The 21,011-nt window shown below is 41.2% G+C and overlaps 2 protein-coding genes across 2 annotated transcripts; one reads left to right on the forward strand and one right to left on the reverse strand.

Moving 5' to 3' along the window:
• The first annotated feature begins 3,752 nt into the window (after nt 1–3,752).
• On the forward strand, nt 3,753–8,336 carry rnf26 (ring finger protein 26). Its single transcript, XM_084951672.1, has one exon. The coding sequence runs from the start codon at nt 4,220–4,222 to the stop codon at nt 5,582–5,584; it is 1,365 nt and encodes a 454-aa protein (XP_084807798.1). The 5' UTR covers nt 3,753–4,219; the 3' UTR covers nt 5,585–8,336.
• Nucleotides 8,337–16,807: 8,471 nt separating this feature from the next.
• c1qtnf5 (C1q and TNF related 5) lies at nt 16,808–21,011 on the reverse strand. Its single transcript, XM_084951584.1, has 3 exons — nt 20,823–21,011; nt 17,751–17,995; nt 16,808–17,665 (listed from the first exon to the last, which is right to left on the reverse strand). The coding sequence occupies exons 2-3, from the start codon at nt 17,980–17,982 to the stop codon at nt 17,145–17,147; spliced, it is 753 nt and encodes a 250-aa protein (XP_084807710.1). The 5' UTR covers nt 17,983–17,995; nt 20,823–21,011; the 3' UTR covers nt 16,808–17,144.

Raw genomic sequence — 21,011 nt, forward strand, 5'->3', positions numbered from 1 at the left:
TTTTTTGTTTCATTGTCACTGAAGTAGCTGATGTAATGGGAGGATATATCTGTTAATGTAAATGGAATGGCTTGAGGAAAATGCAAGATATGGTGATGAAAGGTCAGAGTACTGAAGAGTGGATTTCCTAGGCAGCTGTAACTGGAACTGACTTTCTTAATCCTTAAATCATTTCCTGACCACAACCCACATCTTCAATGTAAAGTGTGATGCAAAATACTGTAAGGACTTATTTTTGTCCCAAGAAAAGGAAACAGATCTCCACTGCATGACTGTGAATGTTTGTCCCTACAACATTAGAGATACACATATAAAAAAATATTTTATTTAAAAATATTTGGAACCAAAAAATGAACAAAACATATTCAAAAATACTTTCAAAAAAACTCTTCTCCTATGTGGCTAGTGTTATCATCAACATGTTCCAATCCCTGCGGCGTCAATTAGTTATGCTTTGTCAAAGCCGCTGGCGTGGCTAATTTAAACACAGGGTTTCATTTGGCCTGTGTGCTGTGACGCACTGCATCATGATATAAGTGAGAGTGATCATCATCCCAGTGCATCATTTGTAAGTAGCAGGGTTGCTGTGCTAACAGGCCTGTCCACGATCTTTTCCATATCTCAACCAAGTTGTTTCAAGGGCTCAAAGGCTGCCAGCAAGTGGAAGTGAAAAACACTGAGCTCCGGATGGGATTATTGGATTTGATACTTAAGTTTTTGAGACTTCTACATCATCAGTGTGAATATTTGATATAGCAAATAGGATGCAAATTAAAGCTCGTATATACTAATTAACAATTACTCTTTTTTTTTTTTTTTTTTTAAAAAGAAAGAAAAGCATTTTTCATGTTAAATAAACACTGTTCATGTTTCAGCTGCTTCCTTATGGGTTGCCATAGTGGATCATCTGCCTCCATCTCACAATATCCCTCTCATTCTCCTCCGTCACACCAACCTCTGCCTGTCATCTTTCACTACTTCCATGAATCTCCATATTCAAAACCCTGTCTAATATATCTATTATCCCTTCTTTGCACATAGCCAAACCATCTCAGCCTTGCCTTTCCAACTCCAGCTCCACCTGAGCTGTCTCTCTGATGTACTTATTTCTAATCCCGTCTATTCTGGTCACTCCCATTCAAAAATCTTAGCATCTTCAGCTCAGCATCCTGTCTCTTTGTTAGTGCCACCATCTCCAAACCATACATCGTAGCAGATCTCACTACCATCTTGTAAACCGTCCCTTTCAGTCTTACAGTTATCCTTCTGTCACAAATCACTCCTCTCCACCACAGACACAATTCCACTCTGTCTGCACCCTCTCTTCTTCACCTCTCCTGCGTGTTGCCTGTCGCTTTAGATGCTTTAGATTTTAATTCATCTACCTTCGCTACCTCTATTCCTTGCATCTTCACTGCTGCACCTGCTTCCCTCTCATTCACACAGACTTTCATTCTTCTCCTCTTCAGTATATTCCTTCATCTCTCCAGGCTGTCTTCCAACAAATCATTTTGATCGTTTAACTCTTTGTCTAAAAATAACTAACTCTTTTTTTTTTTTTTTTTTTTTTGTGTCCCGTTTGGATCTTTAGCCATCAGAATTGTTGTCTTAAGGCCAAGAAAGATGCCAAGCGGATTTATTTTACCAAGTGGATCATCATGGCCTTGCCATATTGGTCCATTTGATTGACCTTTATTATAATTATGTATTTATTTTATTTTCGGTTGCTACAAACGGGACAGACGTGACTGGGGGATAGGACAGGGAGAAAGAATGAAAGAAAGAGAGGGAGAGAAAGAAAACCAAAGGGGAGAAGAGACGGTGAGAAGGGGGGGAAGAAAGGAAAAAACAAACAAACAAACAAAACGCCTGGATCACCTGTATGGAGAAAAAAAACAGAAGAGAAAGCAAACAACAAAGAGCAACATAATAAAAACAGCACCATCACAATAAACTAGCTAGCAGTAGATAACAGTAGATACTAAATAATAAACGATATTGTGCAGCACGCAAGATAGACAGCGCACAATGTGCTTTGAGGCAGCAGCCAAGAAAGGTGTAGTCCGCGTCTGTGAACACCCGTGTGTACACCTGTGTGCATACCTGTGTGGATCAGCATGCTTGTATTCCAAAGGTTTCTCCATGTAACGATCTGCTAGGGAGTGTGGGGAGCCATAGCCCCGTCCACCAGGGTATGAAGCAGGTATGGAGGAGATCCAGGCCCCAGATATCCAGAGGCCCCAGAGTACAAGGACCCGAGGAGGACCACCAAAGGGGGGGGGAACCGTGCCACCCTCCCGGGAAGAGCTGAGTAGAGCCCCAAACGAGAGGTCACCCCGCAGCTACGGAGCAGAGGCCAGAGGGGGTTGCAGTGGCGTGCCCGCGGGCTCCGCCGGCAGCCAGCTGTGCCAGAGAGGACCGAGCTTCAGGCCCAGAGGCCAGAGGCCTGAGGGCATCCCACCCCCCGGAAGGAGCCCAGCCGGGCCACAGGCGCCCGGCCCCGCCAATCGGCCACCAGGAGTGAGCCGGTACATGCATGAGCGCCCAGCCCCAGATGACAAGGACCACCAACACACCAACGTCTAAGGGCATCAGCCACCGGCAGGGAGTGTGGTGAGGGGAGATAGGCCTCCGTACTTTAGAGGGCCTGAGATGTACCCAGAGAGGTTGGGTCTAAGACCCAACCTGACATATAGACACAGACAAACAGGCACACGCGGACACAGACGTGCATTCCCACCCCCATATGCACAACCAAATACTCGGCACTCACCCAACGTGTAGACAGACACAAATAGACACTGCACAGACAGTCGCACTCCCCAAACATACTCTATATCCCAGGTCCAGGTACCCCCGCCCCCAGAGGGGCAAGCCGCACCTAGACCCAGGAGATGTTGATCGTTTAACTCTAAATGTGACTATAAGCATGGGCGTAACTTTGTGCTGAACACTGGGGGGGGGGTCAAGGTCAAGATCTCTGTCTAAATAAATAAATAAATCTGGGTAAATTCCCAGATGATTAAACATGCAACTATTTTGCTGGTAATAACTGAAATGAGTAAAGAAAACCATCAGCCTTTTTATCCAAGATAATTCAGAAATTTATTGGGGGTATATTGGCTGGGTCTGATTATTTGACTATAAATCACAAGCCTAAAATAATTCTGTATTTAGTAAGATTTGAAACTAGCAGGAAAAACCATAAACTCATTAGGAATGTGCTTCCTGATGATCCAGGTCATTTTCACAGATGTAGACTATAACTTCATTTTGAAAGCAGAGAAGTTTCTGGACATGAGAGGGAATGTAGATTTAAAGCAGAACATGAGGTTCACTCATGAGACCTTGAAATGTGTTCATCTTTTATATACACTCCACAGATATCTAATATTTCTTTCATATATATATATATTTTTTTATTATTTTTCTGTTATCAGTTGTTATTATTACTGTTCTCACCAATGCTAGAAGTCACATTAACATTCAGTGTCGTAAATTTTGTTTAGTTTAAAAATAATGAAAAAGAGCAACAACAAATAAAAATGATTAAAAAAATAAAAGAAGGTGTGAAAACCCCCAAAAAAGTTAGTTTAATTAAGTCAATTTTATCAATGTTATGGACAATGCGTAATTTTATTTCTGCATATATTTATAATATGTTTTGAATGTGCGACTTTTTTTCTAAACCCACTTTTTTCCCGCTTGTAAACACCGGGGACACTGTGCGCATGCTCAGCGTAACGACGCGCATACGTAAGCTCACTCGACCAAAACAAATATGGCGGATACAGTAATGATGGTAAAGACTCCAAAACCTTTTGTCTGTTTTTTTCCCCGTTTTTCTTGATTTTGTTTATGGGTTCGGCCGTTTTATAAAGTCGTCGTTGGGCCGGAGAAGTGTTTTTGGATGGTAGTTTGACCGGACACCCAACAAAACGAAACCTGGAATATAAACGGAAGTGTATGGAGCTTTTTTGAAACTAAACATCCGCCTGTGCAGCGCGTGTTTGCTGTGTTATGTCGTTATTTCAGTGCATGAAACATGGGGAAAACATGAAAAATAAAGACGTTGATGTTCAGCGACACGAAGAATGGTGTGCTGATTGAGAGGACCAACAATATGTAACTCAAAGCAAAGAAAGGAGAAATGGACTTAACGTGGATACAACCTGAGAGCACCGAGTGGTAAACAGTAATACTTTACAGAAATATTACCATGGGTTTGGTGAACTTTGTCATATCCACTGTAGGAAAATGTCTGGATGCTCTCTGCTTACTACTGGACCTGAACTTTGTCATCGTCCACACCGTGGTGCATACTCTCCTGGCAGTTATCACCTTCATAACCAGCCTGCCCAGCCTCCTTTATAACTCGGTGCTGGAGCTGGGAAACCTCGTTCTGCTTTGCGCTGTGTCCACCGCGGAGGCGACATCAAACCTAGCTCACAGCACTGTGGCTAATCTGGGGAGCTTGTTGCTGGCTCTGGAGGGGCTCCTGGAGAGCTTGAAGATGGTGGGTTACCTGTCTATGCACGTCCTACTGCGTGGAAAGGAGCACTTGTGTCGAGGGCTGCTGTCAGTGATTGAGGGCTGTGGCATCGCTGTCAGCCTGGTGGTCTATTTTACCAACACAGTGGTAAACTTTGTGCTTATCGCTACCCAGAACGTCTACTTGGCGTTGGTCAGCATGTGGCAGACGGTTTCCACCCCACTGCAGAAGGCGCTGGAGCTCACGTTGACCTGTTTCACCTTTCTGTACAGCAGCCTGGCCGGCACATCAGCTTTGCTATGGACACCCTGCAAGATGGTTTTGGACTTCCTGGTTTCACTGGTGCACATGTTCATTAGCATCTTCATACTGAACATCTACGGCCTCGTGCTCACCATTACTATTGCACTGGCCACCACCGCTTACCTAAACCCGGGACTGTCCCGACAGATTGCTGTGCGCGTTCTAGAATATATAAACTCCTTTTCACTTCTCCGTAGATTATGTTTGGCTCTCAATTGCATCACTTCAGCCTTACTGTGCTTGCCTCACTTTATACGCCGTAACGTGCAGTACCTGCAGAGGATCCTCTATCACATCTACCGACTGGAGAGACGACTTTGGCAGCAGTTGTCTCACCAAAGCAGCCTGATTGGCATGATGCTCCGACCACATCTTCACAGGCAAAACAATAACAATAACAGCAACAACCGAGCTGGAGGTGACGGTGACCCTGGGGAAGAGAGGCGGGACCCACCAGATGGTAGAGCAGGAGATGGAGCCCACCAGGAGGTGCTCAATCCAGTTTTACCCTCCTCCAGCACAGACAAGCAGCTAAAGAAGAAGTCATGTTCAGGCGAAGATGGTAAACCTCTGCCAGCTGAGAGTCTGCTGACTCTGCTGAAGGAACAGGAGGAGAGGAAGAAGTGTGTGATTTGTCAGGATTGTGCCAAGACAGTGGTGCTGCTGCCTTGCAGACACCTCTGCTTGTGTAGAGACTGTACACACATTCTTTTAAGGCAGCCCATCTACCAGCAGAACTGCCCGCTCTGTCGGCAAATGATCCTCAACACCATGGACGTGTATCTATGAGGGACCAGCCAAAGTGGATGAACCGGTGTCTGATGCCAAGTAGCCTCACAGCCTATCAGTATCTACATGTATAAGTTTTACCACCAGTGAGCTTTACTATTTAAAGATTTCTTTTTTGTCTTTTCACTTAAATGGGACTTAAGTGAAAAGACCAGACTTGTTAAACATACTGGATAGCTCTGGATTATTTGGGAATTGAGAGATTTAATGATAGTAAGAAAACAAAAAGTCACCAGGTTGTCTTCTGGTGTCAGATGCGTGCACACATTAACAGCGCATGTTGTGCCCTGATTCCATACTATACACTAAATGTAAACAACACATAGTATGTACAAGTTCTCATGGTAAATATTTTCTGTGAGTATGCAAGAAGTCAACATATTTATATGTGCACAATATTTGTGCCATGATGCATCACAAAAGTGATACAGCTGTATACATTTTGAGAGAAAGCCAGATGTTTTGTTTTGTTTTTTCAGCTGTAAGCACCTCTTTGTGCATTTTGCATCAAAAATGTAAACACAAGCTTCTTTTTCTCACATGACCCCCTGGAAAATATCAGAATTAGTTCTGTTCTCACTTCTGAGAATATTCCGTAGTTTAGGTGAGGTAGCGGCGTGGGTACGCCTTGCTTGCTTAATTCTACGCATTATTTTCCACTCCGTTCCTTCAGGCATCATATAAACTTTATACCCAAGGAGCTAGAAGTGTAAAAAATCAACTTTCAGAATGATCTCTGTTCAGGGATGCAATGCTTACAATGCTTTAAATATCAGTCACGTGTGCATCTGTGTGTGTGTGTGTGTGTGTGTTTGAGCTTTGCTTTAATTTTTGCCCTCCCAGTGTAAATCCATACTCAAATCCTAGAGTTAGTCTTGAGTTTGGGGGCAAGTCTCTAAGAGTAAGCTGTGTCTGTTGCTGTTTGCCACAGGGATGCACTGATTAATCAGCCACGCATCAGCTGTTTGCCAGTATTAACCTTGCTGACTGCCTGCTACCCATTTAAAATGATAACTACAGTGGCCCTGAGAGGTCAAACAGACTGCAACTAAAGAAACATCAGCAAATAGAGAAAGAAAAGACTGCAAAAATACAACAAAAATAGAAAAAAACATTGCAAAAGCTAAAAAGAATTAAAGTTTTTAGTTTCTGGGGAAACAACTATTTGATGCAGCAGCTGTGGAAGTTACAGAAACCAAAACGTGACGGATTGCACTGAGACACACTCGACAGAAGCAAAAGATTCATTATCGTTGTATAGGAGAAGCAATGCAAGGCAGTATATATTGTTTTAATCACACAATTCATACAGTACTGTATGAATTGTTTTAATCACACAATTCATACAGTACTGTAGATGTATGTTTGCTGTTAGCTGTTTACTGTTAGCTTGTCACTTCCACAGTTGTCCTGTCACTTTATTGTCTTCCCAAAAACACTTTAGTTTTCTTTGGTGTTTTTTTCCCCTTTAGTTTTTCCTTTAACAGTGTTGTTTCAGTTTCTGCTGTGTTTTGTGTGCTTTTACAGAATTTTTCAGTTTACTGGTGGGTTTCTTTTAAGATGCAGTGCATTTGACCACTCAGAGTTCTTAGGTTTGGTCAACTGAATGCTCAAAAACAAGGTGGTTAAGAGGTCTGGTATATTCTTAAAATAGTTTGTTTGTTTGTTTGTTTGTTTGTTTTAAGTTTCCCTGGCACAAATGGAGTATTAAATTAAAGTAAAATTGGTCCAAATTTCACCTTCAGTGCATCTCTCGTGTTCCAGTGTTGCTACATTGAGCCTCAGGCATTGCCAAAAAAGCTTTTCTACCACTCATGTCTTAAATTGTTGTGATTCCAGTGGGGCAAGCTGTGAAGGAAGGAAGCTAATACTGTGCTTTTACTTTATTAGTGAACACATAATTCCACATGCTGTACGCATGAATGTTGTATGTATAAATGCAGCTTTCACCCTTTTGACCAGATTCTGTGAACCACTTCACCATTTTGTCTTTCCAGTCAGGCTTGATTCCATTTATTGTATCTTATTTCTTCCAGCTGATAGGCTCTTTCCTGTCCTCTGCCAGAGGTGAGTTACAGTCACAACTGACAAGTAATCCATAAATGGTTTTCCCTTTCTTTTGACATTGCTGTAAAACAGATTTCTGTGGTATAAAAGGACCATAAACAAATAAGGATTTTGCAATTTAATTTGCGGTTGTTTCTCCCTTTTTTTCTGTTTCATTTAAAATATTAAAATTGATTTATGTTAAAAGTTTACAGGACAATATTTTGTCACCAGTTATTGCATTTTTATTGATGGTGGGTGGTGTAGAGTCAGATATGGAGAAAGAAGAAAATGCCACTGGTCATTTGATCAGATTTGCCTTCTTACAAGATCGTATAAAAATCCTGATTTTGTGTAATTTAAATTGCAGTTTCTGAAGAATTTGCAGGGGCTCGAGTTGTGTAATGGAAAATACTGATGATGTCACGTTTTCTACTGCGGGTGAAAGCGGTCTCAGTGTCAATTTGGAAGATTATTCATGATTCTAGAGCCTGTAGTCAGAATAGACCGCTCTCAGGTATTTCTAAAGCACCAATGGCAGTCCTAACTAAAGATTGCAGTGGGTAGAAACACATGCTGATTGCTGAATGTATGAACTGTGTGAGCAGTGAAGGACCGTGAGTTAACGACATGAATGTGTTATGTTTTTTAAATTGCCATGTGACTGTCTTGTGTTTGTAATAAAATAACAATCCCTGAAACTGAAGCTCTTCATCTTCCTTCATCCAAGTGAATGTTTTTGTACGATTTTACCTGCCGAGGATTTTATTAAACAACCCATTAATTCATTAATCTATAGCATGGCATTGAACACCAAAAATAAGTTTTAAGACCATCTTAAAATGTTTTGTCCAACCAGCAGTGCAAAGATGTGTGGTTTCATAGAAAACTGATTATTAGGTACACCTATTCAGCTCCTCATTAATGCAAATATCTATAGACAACCACATGGCTGCAGCTCAGTGCATTTAGGCATCTTGACAACCATGTTCAAAATGAGCAACAGAATGGAGGAAAAGGTCATTTTAGGTGACCCTGATCAGCCGGTCTTAGGTTTTTCCGTACAACCATCTCTAGGATTTACAGAAAATGGTCTGAAAAAGGGAAAATTATCCAGTGAACAGCAGTTTCTCGGGGTGAAAATGTCTTGATGAAGTCAGGTTGAAGTAGAATGGTCAGACCCTTTTGAACTGATAGGAAGGCATCCTGTGAAAGGTGTGTAGTATCCTGTGGAGCATCTCTGAATGCACAACATGTCAAGGCAGATGGGCAACAGCAGCAGAGGACCACACTGGGTGCCACTCCTGTCAGCTAAGAACAGGAAACTGAGGCTACAACAGAAGATTGAAAAACATTGCCTGATCTGATCAGTCGTGCAAGATATATCTTGATACCTGAAGTATTGTTCATTAGGCTTTTTTATTCCACAGTCGTTGAAAGAACAAATAGGTAAGATAAATAATAGAAGATAAGATTTGCTTTTAAATTTACAAATGTGAAACAGACAACTTGCTCTGACGTCGATCTTAATACATTTCTTTTTACATAAGGCACAAAATCTGCCAGCTGTACAAAGTGAACTGCACAGGATGCAACTCTGGACAGTTGATGACATCAGTCATTTCAGGACTGAGGCTCTAAAATAGGCTAAATCTCCCTTCAGGTGAGTTTTGAGGGAAGATCCAGCCTCAGGAAGGAGGTACCACCTCTGGTTGAATGCCTCATGCTGTTTCTGTAAACATGTTTCCAAGTGAGCACAGATGCAAAAAGTATATTAAAACTAAAAAGAAAATAAATATTGTGAATGAACATCCTGTGTTTTTCCATGTTTTAGTACTGTGACCATGAAGTTGGTCAAAACTGGCTGAAGAAAATGTGACAGGCTAAAAAAGCTTGACGGTTACTGTTATTTCCTGCAAGAAAAAAATAATTCACGTCTGTTGTGACAGATCAGACACAAAGGGCGGTTTGGGGAAATGAGTGTAGCTGTGATTCAGGTGCAGCACATGAGAGGAAACAGCCACACTCAGGAAAGGCGTTTAAAAAAAATAAAACTGACTGACTGAGTCACACGCAGCACTGAGAGTCGCAGTGTTGTTCACTGTGGCTGTCATTAAATATCACAGCCAGCATTACTGTTAATACCCACACCTGTACTTCTCTCGCTATATGAAAATTCTATTCAATTTTATTTATATTCCGCCAAATCACAACAACAGTTCCTCGAGGCGCTTTATTTATAAGGTAAAGACCCTATAACAATACCGGAAAACAGAGAAAACCAAAACAATCATATTAGCCCTTTAAGCAAGCACTTTGGCGAGAGTGAGAAGGAAAAACTCCCTTTTAACAGGAAGGGTATGTATAAAGTAATACAGACTTGTTATCCATTTATTTTACTTATGGTAGCAAAGATGATGCAACAGTTCAGAGATAGTTTAGCTTTCACGTCTTTTGATTCTGAAGATAAAGGAGCTGCTTTGTGAATGAGGGTGCGTGTCTGGGGCTTGCAGAAAGGCTGCAGGATTAAGGAGGGAAAGGGGTCCTAATGGCCAGCTGGGAATACTACTATAATCCTACTACAATTCATCAGAGCCTTGTGGCTTACAGCTTCAGAGGCTTCATTCTCCTTCCCAATGTTCCCTCTAAAAATATCTCCATATTAAACATCTGCTCAGATTTTTAAAGTCCACCTTGACCTCCATAAATATAATTCTAATGTTTCTTTTCACAGTTAAACTATGTTGCTGTTAAATCATTCTGGCTCTGGCTCAGCTGGAGACAATAAGACTTATTATTTAAATGACAGAGAGGTGAGGTTGCTACCTGACCCCCAACCTCAACACACTGTAAGACACCAAAAGCAAATCCGGGTGCTATTTGTTGTCTCCTGACCTGTGAGCCCAGCCTCAGCAGTGTTTATGTTTGTTGCAAATGAGGGTGGTGTTAACAGAGGAGAGGAAGTTTGATGTCAGGAGAGGAGCAAGAAGAAGTAAACCGAGGCGAGCAAAATGCTCCGGGGATCTGACCTCTTCCTTCTGACCCCGGTGGTCTTGCAGTGTGGGAAAATCTCAAACTCCAGCATACTCATCTTTGACTCATTCAGGCTCTACTTCTTCTGATTTTAAGCACCATCTCCATCCCTCACTCTGACCTTTCCCTTCTACATCTTTTCCATAAAGTATGGGCTAATTTTGGTGTCTTGAAAAACTGGAAATTCATTTTTCACACTGTAGCAAAAATGGGGGGATTTACATTAGCTAGTAATCACGCTGATCTGGAGCTGACCTTTACCCTTTAACCCCCTCATGAGCAACAGGGAAATATTCCCAAGTAGATGATCTGAAAGAGTACAGTTGGAGGAGATATAAAGGTTTAGAGCCAGTGTGGCAGTAATGTGTAGAGACAAGGAAGAAAGGGGCAGCTCATTAGCCTCAGCCTCAATCCTAACCCTCACTCTACTGTAATTAAGAGATTTGGTGTAATGAATCCAACTAATCCCGATAGCCTTTAATAAACAGAGTGTGTGATGTATGGGCAGCTCAGAGGCTGAAGCTGGTAACCCCTGAAGAAGGAAGCTGGATGGTAGCAGATCCAGCAGTTTTGTTGATACTTCGTGGTACTGTGATACCTTGAGCTTTAAACCAAAGAGAAGCACTTGTTACTTTTTGCTATGGCTGAAAGACTACTGAAAACAAAAATAGGCAGTGATGCTGATTTAAATGTAGTTCTTATAAGAAATATCCAGACCCATGATTTGTAACACTGACTCTGTGAATTTAATGCAGCTTCTATTTTTAAAAAACACTAATCAACAGAAAATGGGCCATAATGTCAGCGTGAAGAAAAGTACAAGTGTTTGTACAAGTCCCTTTGACGGGACACACCCAAATCGTTTGTTATTTCTATGCCCATTGAAACTTTCTGGTCAAGAGAAACATAAAGGATGTGATTACAGTACTGTACAAAAGTCTTGAGACACTCCTTATTTCTTAACATGTTGCTGGGAAAAGGGAAAACAGATGTAGTGATTTATTGAAACAGTATGTGAGACTGAGCAGACTTTGGTGTGATTGTCTTCATTATTCAACACAGCCTGAACTCTCTTAGACAGTTTTTTTTTTGTAATTTATATAAGTAGTCTTCGGGAGTAGTTCTCCAGGCTTCTTAAAGGACATTCAAAGCTCTTCTTTGGATGTTGGCTGTGTTTTGTTCTGTTATCTGTCAAGATGATCCCACACTGAGTCAATAATTTAGAAGTTCAGCTCTGGGGAGGCCAATCCATGAATGACTCTGGTCCACTGTGTGTGTTTCACTGCACTAGCAGTGTGTTTGGGATCATTGTTTTGTTCAAGTGTGAAACCATTGACAGTCAAATGGTTTTGCATGGAGAGTCACAATCTCACAGACATTTCCATGACCGGCGGCTGAAATGATGCCCAAACCACGACAGAGCCTCCAGTGTGTTTTACAGATTGCTGTAGACACTCACTGTTGTACCTCTCTCCTCAGCTCCTCTGTACATAGTGATGACACTTTGAACCAAAACTTTCAAATTTGGTAAGTTTCATCACTCCATCAGACCTGTTGCCCCTGATTTTTCAGACCAGTTCTTGTGTAACATAGCATGGCAAAACCTTTTCTGCCCGTTTCCCTTTCTTAAGAATCACTTCTTGACAACTATCCTTCCACTGAGACCATTTCATCGAGCAGATAGTAGATCAAATGAAGGGTCAAATACATCTCTCAGATCCTGTGTCAGGTCTTTGCTGGATTTAGTTCCCATTTCTTAAGGGCATGACTTTCAGATACTATTCGTGATTAAAGATACAATTTAAAACTGGTTGTTTGCTAAGTTTTCTGTATTGTGTAGACACAACACTGGTTCACCCCTACAGTTATGAAAATCTCTACAACAGGATTTAAATTCTAAATTTCTTTACAAGGTAGACAGATTGCACCATGACAGGAAGCATGACAGGAGACTTTTTGAGAAGATCCGGTGCAATTTAAACTCATAAACTCCTGGATGCTATCAGGTGAAAATATGAAGTTCTCCTGGCGGTTGAATCATCATTCAGCCTACATGCTGACATGCAGCCAGTTCAAAACTCCATTTAGTACTCACACATTTTCACAGTGAGTCCTAATGTTACACCAGCTTTCATACATTCATAATGAACAGAGAAGAGCACAGAGTGAATTGGCGAGGTTCACGTATTGATCTGTCTAAAGTACGTCTGAGCTGCTTCACAGATGTGGGTTTGTTTTATGATAACAGTTACTCTAATATAGATTCGGTCTATCAATATAGATACATTTGTATGCATGCATGCAAGTGTTTTTGTCTTAAATAATCTGATGTTTACAATTTTAAAATATTTCATTGTTTCTAATTATGTTTTTGTGTTTCAGGAGCAGGAAATAAAGTGTCTTATTTCTCTTGTCTAGCTTGTCAAGTGTACATTCTGTTAAAATGAGAAGAAATGTTTAGTAACTAAGGGAGTCCCTTTGTGACATGATGGAGAGTAGCTACTGGGTCACAAACTGAACTAATAAAATGTTCATTCCTGCGCAGCGTGGATCTATTTTAACATCAGCAGCTTCTATTGAACACGTCATAAAGGCACCTCAGGAGTGTCAATACTGCTGGCTGAAATCATGAGTCCTGCCCAGACACTGTGAAGTAACGACACTATGAAGTTTGCAGGCAGTGGTGCTGAATAGCGGTGCAACACTGCCCCCTGCTGGATGAAGTGTTTCCATCAGCTCTAGACAAAATACGCAGCTTTGAGCAAAAGAATGACAGGGCTGTAAATACACATGGGGGTAATCAGGGGAATGGGACACAAGAGGGTAACAAGACAAAACTGAAAGTATAGCATAATATAATCTAAAATCATGTTACTAGTTTCTTCTTTTTCTTCTTCTTCTTTTTTTCAGCTGCTCTCTTTAGGGGTTGCCACAGCAGATGCAACATCCTCTTCTGTCCTTTTCTTTTCCTCCTGCCAAGTAGCTCCATCTTCCACATCCTTTGTCCAATACATCTGCTATTTCTTTTTTCCACATGTCCAAACCGTCTCAGTCTTGGCTCTCTAATTGTCTCCAAATTGTTACACTTGAGCTGTCCCTGCACTCTGTGTGTTGTGGTCACATCTTCAGCTCTGCCACCTCCTTCTCAGCCTCCTGTCTTTTTGTTAGTGCCGCTGTCTCCAAATCATACACCATCTTGTAAACCTTCTCTTTTACTCTTGCTGCTATCTTTCTGTTACAAATTACTTGTGACTCTAGTCTCCACCTGCTCCATCCTGCCTGCACTCTCTTCTTTACCTCTCCTGTGCTCTGTCATTGCTTTGAATGGTTGAAACCAGGTATTTAAACTCATCCACCTTCACTACCTCTACTCTTCTTTGCTTTTACACCTCCCTCCTACACGTGTATTCAATCCTGCTTCTACTGACGAGGAAGAGTAAATCATGACCTTACTTCAATGAACAAATAAAATCAGAAAAATTTAATTTTAGATCTTTTCTTTTTGGGACATTAATCAGACCTTGGGTGCTTTGATTTGTAGCTTCTTTATCTGCAGCTACATCTTAATCCAAATGTCAGACTCTCACCTTCTTTTTCTGAAGTGCCCAGTCTGTATTTCAGGGAGTGATGTCACTGTCTGCTTTACCCTCAATTCTAAGCCTCAACATAGCGATGAAGGCTGTGAACTAATGGAAATAACTGACGTACGCCAAGGGAAAACTTATTAACTCATCGCATCCTTCTCCATCCCCGAGCGGGAATAGTTAGAAGGACCCATCTGGAGCTTAATATTGTGCAGGGGTTTGACAGAGAAAAAAGAGAATAGCATTTCATCATGTCTGAGTGTATCTAACAAGACTTTCGTGAGCTCTGGTCTTGTCGGAGTTTATTCAAGAAAATAAACAGTTCAGCCCCAGATGTCAAGAAACAGAGGGAGCGGCTCATCTGAGTAAACCATGAGATTAATTCACACCCATGATTATTGTTGGGAGGAGAGAGAGATGCTGACTAACATCAACCAGCTCGTAGTGTATCTGTCAGGGTACTTAGAGCGTTTGGTGAACTCATTAGGCAGAGGTACCCAGCATGAATCCGGTGGAAAATGAATATTTTCCAGCCTTTTTCATTTGGGTATTTACTTTAGTAGTTTTCTGCCTTTGGGAATTAAAGCAGAGGACTTGGGCATTATTCATAGAAATGTCATGTGAAAGCACTTTATGCAACTTTACACTAGAGAAAACACTACATTTTGACTTCACTACATTTGGTTTTTACTTTTCAGATTAAGATGTTACATTAAATGCATTAAATTTAATTAAATATACAGTCGTGTGAAAAAAAAGTGTTTGCCCCCTTCCTGATTTCCCCTTTTTTTTGTATGTTTGTCACCCTTAAATGTATCAGATCATCAAACACATTTAAATATTAGACAAAAACAACACAAGTAAACACAAAATGTAGTTTCTAAATGAAGGCAAGTGTTATTAAGGGCAAGTAAAAAGCATAAATGACAACCATGGTATGTATCGCATCTTTGGAAAGCTATGATCAATTTCTATAGCCACATCCTGGCACACCTGCCACACCTTTTCTTAAACAAGAAATCACTTAAATAGGACCTGCCTGACAAAGTGAAGTAGACTTCAAGATTCTCAAAAGCCAGACGCCATGCTGTGATTCAAGGAAATTTGCAAACAAATGAGAAACAAAGTAACTGAGATCTCTCAGTCTGAAAGGGTTGTAAAGTCATTTTTAAAGCTGTGAGACTCCAGCAAACCACAGTCAGAGCCTCCCAGGAGTGGCAGGCCGACCAAAATTACACTGTGAGCACAGCAACGACTCATCCAAGAGTCACAAAAGACCCCAGATCAACATTTAAAGGATTGCAGGCCTCACTTGCCTCAGTTATAGTCAGTGTTCATGACTCCACTATGAGAAAGAGACTGGGCAGATTTCCAACGCTGAAGGAAGATAAAGGCTTGTCTCAGTTTTGCTAGAAAACATCTTGATTATCCCTTCAGATTTTTGGGAAAATACTCTGTGGAAGACAAAATTGTAACTTTTTGGAAGGTTTGTGTCCCATTACATCTGGTATAAAACGAACATCATACCAACAGTAAAATATGGTGGTGTTAGTGTGATGTTCTGGAGCTGTTTTGCTGCCTCAGGACCTGGAAGACTTGCTGTGGTAAATGCAACCATAATTTCTGCTGTCTACCAAAACATCCTGATGGAGAGTGTCCAGCTGTCTGTTCCTGACCTCAAACTGAAGCGCACTTGAGTTCTGCAGCAGGACATTGATTCAAAACACACCAGCAAGTTCACCTCTGAATGGCTTATGAAAACTTTGACTTGTGACCTAGTCAAAGTCCTGACCTGAATCCGACTGAGATGCTGTGGCATGACCTTAAAAATGTGGTTAATGATCGAAAACCCTCTAAAGTGGCTGTATGACCATAATTCTACAAAGACGAGTGGCTCAAACTGCACAGCGCTGAAAAACACTCACTGCCGGCTATGACAAATGCTTGATTGCAGTTGTTGCTGCTAAGAGTGGCCCAACCAGTCATTAGGTTTAGGGGGCAATCACTTTTTCACGCAGGGCATGATGGTCTGAATTTTTTCCCCTCTTTATAATAAACATCTTCATTTTCAAACAGCATTTTGTGTTTACTTGTGTTAAGAATACTAAACCCAAAAAACTTTTATTTTGTATTTTTGACCTTCTTGAAACATCTCACAACCTCATACATTTATTTGCAACTATTAATGAGGGAATAGACTGTATATAAAGTAGTTAAAACAGGTTCCAGATTTTCCATTCATTTATAATTATTACCAGCCCTATTAGCTTACACTAGATTACATCCACAGCAGAACGAGGGCTTTTAACACATTTATAAGAGTATATTTTTCAAATCATTCTCATGCATTGCTTTTTTAAAATAGCAGTATCAGGGGTATTTTTACTGTTTTCCATTTGCACTTTGTCTTCAGTGAAGTATTTGAGTTCTTTTCCCTCTTAAAATCAGGCAGGGATGTTATCAGAAAGAGTCTCGACTTTCCTGTTTGGCGTTAACTGTGCAGCTCCAGCCTAATGCCTGATCCACTTTCATTCATGGTCAGAGACAGACTTCAGTCTAGTGTGTTTTCAAAAGTCTAAAATTTTATTAATGTCTCGCGTTAGAGCTGTAGACACTGAAACAAAATGCAATAGAACAGTGGCATAAAGGCTGTTTGAGGATTTGTGGCCTGACATCTGTTAGAAGAATTAACTGTCAGCAGTTTAAAAGCTGAAAGTGCAGAACAGACACAGAGTAAACTGTACCGTTCATTGTGTGCGCCTCAGTACACCATGTGCTATTCGGGTTACATTGCCTGGTGTGTTCTTTATTTATTACACAAATACAGCTGTATCGTGTCACGGATGATTCACTTGTCTGTCCAGAATGTCTCAGTAAGGAAATAAAAGCGGCACATGTCAGGCAAACACAGCAGAGTTTTTCCAGTCCGAGTACACCAAGAAGCCGGTGAAGCTGCTGTCTGTCTTGGTGCTGGAGTAAAATCCATTGTACTCTGAGAGAGCCATCTGCACCCACACCTGATCGCCGGGGATGAGGTGAAGCAGGGAGCCGCCTGAAAGCGATGCCGGTTTAGGCCAGTTGCCATAAAACTGAAAATAAGAAGCCACAGCGTGTCCGTTCTTCATCAGGTCGAACTGCAGGCTGGCGCGGTACACCGTGGCGTGGACGGCAAAGTAGTAGACTCCAGGGACTTTGCAGGTGAAGCGTCCCGTCTCCGAGTTGTAGTCGCCCTGTTCATTGATCAGGATGGTGTCAAAGCGGACTGCGTCGCCCACATTCAGGGGCGAGGTTTGGCCCTGAGAGAGTTTGACACTGAAGGCGGATTTAGGAGCCACTGCACACTCGCCCGGCTGCCCCCTTTCCCCCTTTTCTCCAGGGTCACCCCTGTCTCCAGTCAGGCCTCGCACTCCTGTCTCACCTAGAGAGGAGGAGGAGGTGCACAAATATGAGAATCCTGCACCGACTTATCACATGCTCACACACAAATCCATATAAGTACGTACCTGGGCCCCCTCTCTCCCCTTTCTCCCCCTTTTCCCCAGGAGCAGCATCCCTTCCATCCCTCCCGTCTCTCCCTGGCTGACCAGGACTGCCATGAACCCCAGGAGAGCCTGGGATACCAGGGTGGCCAGTACACAGACTGGGGGGGATCTTATTGTCCTCTAACTGGTTGGAAAGATGGACTTGTAGGACGAGGAGGGAGGGGAACAGGGACAAGAGTCTGAGTGAGTTCATTGCAGTCTCAAGGCTGAGAGAAAAGGAGAAATGGAAAAAAAACAGATGAACAAGCACAAACAGGTCTGTGGACGAGTAACACTGCATTACAGACAATGGGAAATATTGACCTGAATAAACAAAAGAAAACCACAACTCCCACTAAAATAAAACAAAACATTATAAAAATAACAGAGGGATGAAGAGCGCATGTAATTTCTGGAAACTGCAGCATACATAAACACCAAATGGGTGATTTACACACGATTTATGCCCTTACAGTAAAAATGTATTAGTTTTTTCGTCAGACAGACTCTGACAGAGAGTTACAGAAATCTGTCAAGTAGATTCAAACAGTCTCATCCTCTACTGAGTGGAAGCTCTCGTTTAAAACTCAACCTAACTGATTGATTGACAGTTTTATATCAGTCACAAAACTCAAATAACAACAAAACAAATTGTAAACAGAGTAAAAGTAAAATACATCAGGTTGCCATGAATATCTCTACAGAACACATAATTTACATGCTCCAAACTTATTTCACCCTATCTTCTTCAATAACAATATAATGCAATGAAATCTTTTTGGCCTTTGAGTATTATAAACAATAATGCAAAACAGAGGCTTTTGTTAAAAAGTATAATATTTTGCCACTCACCACCTCACAGTTTGATTTATGGACAACATGTCAGCGTCTTAGATTTAGAGTAAAGATTGTGAGGGCTTCACTGAATTCGCTTCAGGCAGCGCTCCAATCATAAAAATAATCCCTTTGGGATTAGTTGGACCTGATTATCAAACAAACTAAATATCATGTTTGATCAGAAAGTAATTTTTTTTGTTCTCATATGTACAACAGAAAACAAAGTCACAGCTGTATAACAAAATATTAAAACACTTAATTGAGCATGTTTATGTATACGGTGCAAAAAAGCCACATGAGCACGCAGGGTGCAGGGGGATTAGACCGGACCAGAGGGAAGTCATTTTAACTCTTTGACTCTTTGCATTTACATAACAGCCTAGTTTACAGATTTACAGCAACAGTCATTTCTAAACAGGTCGTTTGTATGACACACAGGCTGTAGTATGATAGGCATCATAGACAATTTCCAGCTCAGGAGGTGGAAAAAAAAATCTTCAACTACTCGTTTAGCAAAGATTAGTGAGCTCTACAAATCAAAACACTAATATTCTAAACAGATGTTTCATATAAAAGTTTGTTGACACGCTGAATACCAGCTGGCCTACTCACAAACGACTTACAGTCACACCTAATACTCAAATTCTCTCTTTCTCTCCCTCTGCTTCCTGCCCGTCCCTGAACACAAGTGGCCTCGGCCCTCAGACGACTCTGCCCAGACACTCAGGTTATCAAAGTGCTAATTTCTGTTGCCTACTCTCTATAAAGTGTGGAAATTGTTAAAAAAAAAAAAAAAAAAATATATATATATATATATATATATATATATATATGTTTGTCTTGCAGCACTTCAAAGGCTTTATCTTTCTTTTCCTGCCAGGTTTTCTCTCATCCAGGATCCAATCAAAGAAGAAGAGGCGATAAAAAGCTGCACTGTTGGATCCTCTGCCTGAGAGCAGGAGGAGGAGGAAAGCTAACAGCTGTCTGAAAGCAGGTTTAGTAATGAAAACCTGCCGTTTGCGGTGTGTGACAATAATGAGAAAAGTCGGGTCTTGTTGGTCTCCTAATGGGAAGTTACCTCCACAACAGCTGCAGGAACAGAGAGAAGGGGGCAGAAAGAAAGATAAGGTTGGATAAAAGCAGAAAGTCTAGAGAGAGAAACTGTAAAAAAAAAAAAAGAAAGAAAGAAAGAAAGAAAGAAAAAGAAAAGGAGGAGGAGGAGGGATACTGAGTTACATGAGTTACATTTCTGCATTCTTGGCAGAAATAGAGAGCAGACATGAGAACAAATACTGGAGAGTCTGAGCAGATGTCTGCAACCACTCCTCAGTAGCCCTCAGATGATTAGAAACATTTATGGTTTCAATAAAAGCACGAAAAACTCAATCTGCTGTTTATAGGCCACTAATATGTGAACCACAAGGTTCACTGGAGAGGATCGCTCAGTCCTCTGACTTACCATCTTTTCCTTTTTTCATGCAGACACTATCCAAAGCAGCACTGTAACTGCCTTGTTTTTGTACTTTTTTAAATCCAATCAGCATTTTTTTCCACCCAATCCACTTCACTGCTCTGGAGCTCTGATGGAAACTTAAGTTTTGCTACCTGGGTGGTTCAGATGAACATTTCAGAGCAGTTTAATGGTTTTATTGCAGCACCACAGCCATTCGGTAAAAAGTCTGGCACGTTGCCTTCAGGCCAGCTGGAGTTTGATGATGTTATCCATATTTATTGTAACTCAGTATCAGGCTGTTAAAGGCAAAGCTGCCTGTTTTATTATGACTCTCTCGTAGTGGGAAGTACTGTAACTAGGCAGAGACAGTAGACACAAATTCTAGTTACTTTATTTATACTCCTTCAGTATGTTACCATTGTTATTGTCATAGTTTTATTTTTACTGTACTACAGTGTCAGACAGCTTCAGATTCAGTCTGTGATGATTTAAATAAAGCTGAGGCATAAAGATAACCTCCTTTCTGTGATAATAATCCAGTACTGTAAACACAGCAACATAAAAACTGTGTTATATTCTACTGTGTAGCAGCTGTGTACTTCTTCTTTTGATACTTGAGCATTTTTACTGTGTAATTCTCCCTCATAGTTATAGCTGCGCAGTACATGACGCAATATGTGGAGAAAAAGAGCTTTTTGCTGTGAAATGAAAGCACTGACAAGCAGCTTTCATTGTTTAATTGTAGGAAAGGATCAAAACTTTACCAGATGATGCACTGAAGTCTTGAAGTTCTGCTGCTTCTGATGATGATGATGACGACGACGGTGATGTTCGTATATGTGTGACTAGTGAAAGCTGTTCCTCCTGGTCAGAGAGTCCTGCTGGGAAAAACTGAAAGGAAATGGTAATGAAGCCCAATTAGAAACTGCGGTGGGTGGGTGGGTGGGTGGGTG

Source organism: Perissodus microlepis, chromosome 14, assembly GCF_051167445.1.
Source record: "Perissodus microlepis isolate ML-2025 ecotype Zambia chromosome 14, ASM5116744v1, whole genome shotgun sequence".
Classification (NCBI taxonomy): domain Eukaryota; kingdom Metazoa; phylum Chordata; class Actinopteri; order Cichliformes; family Cichlidae; genus Perissodus; species Perissodus microlepis.